At 39.8% G+C, this 1,455-nt stretch overlaps 1 protein-coding gene across 1 annotated transcript; it reads right to left on the bottom strand.

Annotated features, from left to right (window-relative positions):
* Positions 1-408: 408 nt before the first annotated feature.
* Positions 409-1,056, bottom strand: LOC117083752 (ubiquitin-conjugating enzyme E2 N-like). Its single transcript, XM_033211739.1, has one exon. The coding sequence runs from the start codon at positions 1,022-1,024 to the stop codon at positions 566-568; it is 459 nt and encodes a 152-aa protein (XP_033067630.1). The 5' UTR covers positions 1,025-1,056; the 3' UTR covers positions 409-565.
* Positions 1,057-1,455: the final 399 nt, after the last annotated feature.

Genomic DNA, 1,455 nt, shown 5'->3' on the forward strand with positions numbered 1-1,455 from the left:
GAGGGCTGTGATGTTTGTTTAATGTTCCCATTTTGGTTCAAACAATCAAGCTTGTCCATCTACAGCGTCTAAATAAAGTTAGACTTGGCTAGAGAGCATATTCTAAAGACCTGGTTAGCTGCTTTTAACCAATGCAATTAGATCACCAAAAAAGGGGGAAAGGAGCCCATAAAATTAAAAATAAAACTACCTCCCCCCTCAGAAAAAATAAAATAAAATAAAGAAAAACACCCACACCCCTGCAGCTAACCTGACAACTACCTTCATTCACAGTGCTTTATACTTAAACCAGGATGGGGGAAATGAATAAAAGCAGGGAGGGGCCACTGCTTTTAAACGTTTCACAACAATCCAGATGATACTTCTAGCCTCTGCTCATGTTTTATGACAGTGAATCAGGACAAGACATAGATTTGCTAATGTGCATTTAATCACCAAAGGACTGAAGATGTCTGGGCTTTTTTATTCTGTAATGTTTCTAAGACTGTGTCCATTAAATGCAAACAAAAAGGAGGAAGTCTTGGCAGAACAGGAGAAGTGATGCACACTTGATGATCAGATCAATTTAAATATTATTCATGGCATATAGCCTAGTCCATGCTCTAGCTGTTTCTATGGCTTGGGCTTCGTTGGTCTTCCACTGCTCTGCTACATCATTTGCTAATGGATCATATGGATTGGGAGCACTTAACAAGGCCTGGATCGATAGCAGAACTATGCGGATCTGCAGTGCTGGGGACCACTTATCTTTCAAAATATCTAAACATATTCTTCCTAACTTGTCTACATTAAGATGATAAATTTTGGTCATGAAACGTACTTTAGGGGCTGCCATTGGATATTCTTTAGGAAGGAATAGTTCAAGTTTAAAAGTCCCTCCCTCAAAGGGGGAATCTTGAGGGCCAGCAATGACCACATGAAAATAATGGGCGTTGCTCTCATCTGGTTCTGCTTTGATGCCAGGAACTGGTTCTGCCAGCAAACACTGGGTTTCCTTGATGATCCTGTGGAGCAGCCCGGTCATCTTGTCAGAACCCGAGTTTGGCCTCTGGTCTCGTCTCCTGTATTTAACTTTTAATACCAGTTGTGTTTAACAACTAACGATTGACATAATTCTTGAAAATCCACTATGACATTGTCCAAGTAGGCTTCAGCAGATTCCTATATGAGCCAACTTATATATAAGCATGACTCATATTCAAAATATTTAACAACCAGTTTTGCATGGGCGCCAACCTATTTGAATGGATATTAACCAACATGCTTTAGCTGTGCCTACAAGAATTCACGTGTCCAGAGGAGAGATGCCTTTCACTATTAACCTTCATATCTTTTAAGTTTCCTAGCCCACTGCCTTTAACATAGTAAGTGAACTCTGGTAGTTTGGAAAGAATAAAGGCTGAAAGAATAAATTATGCATTGGTGGTAGTGACTCCATAGTGCAAATACATACAT

Source organism: Trachypithecus francoisi, unplaced genomic scaffold (assembly GCF_009764315.1).
Source record: "Trachypithecus francoisi isolate TF-2019V2 unplaced genomic scaffold, Tfra_2.0 Lachesis_group0, whole genome shotgun sequence".
Classification (NCBI taxonomy): domain Eukaryota; kingdom Metazoa; phylum Chordata; class Mammalia; order Primates; family Cercopithecidae; genus Trachypithecus; species Trachypithecus francoisi.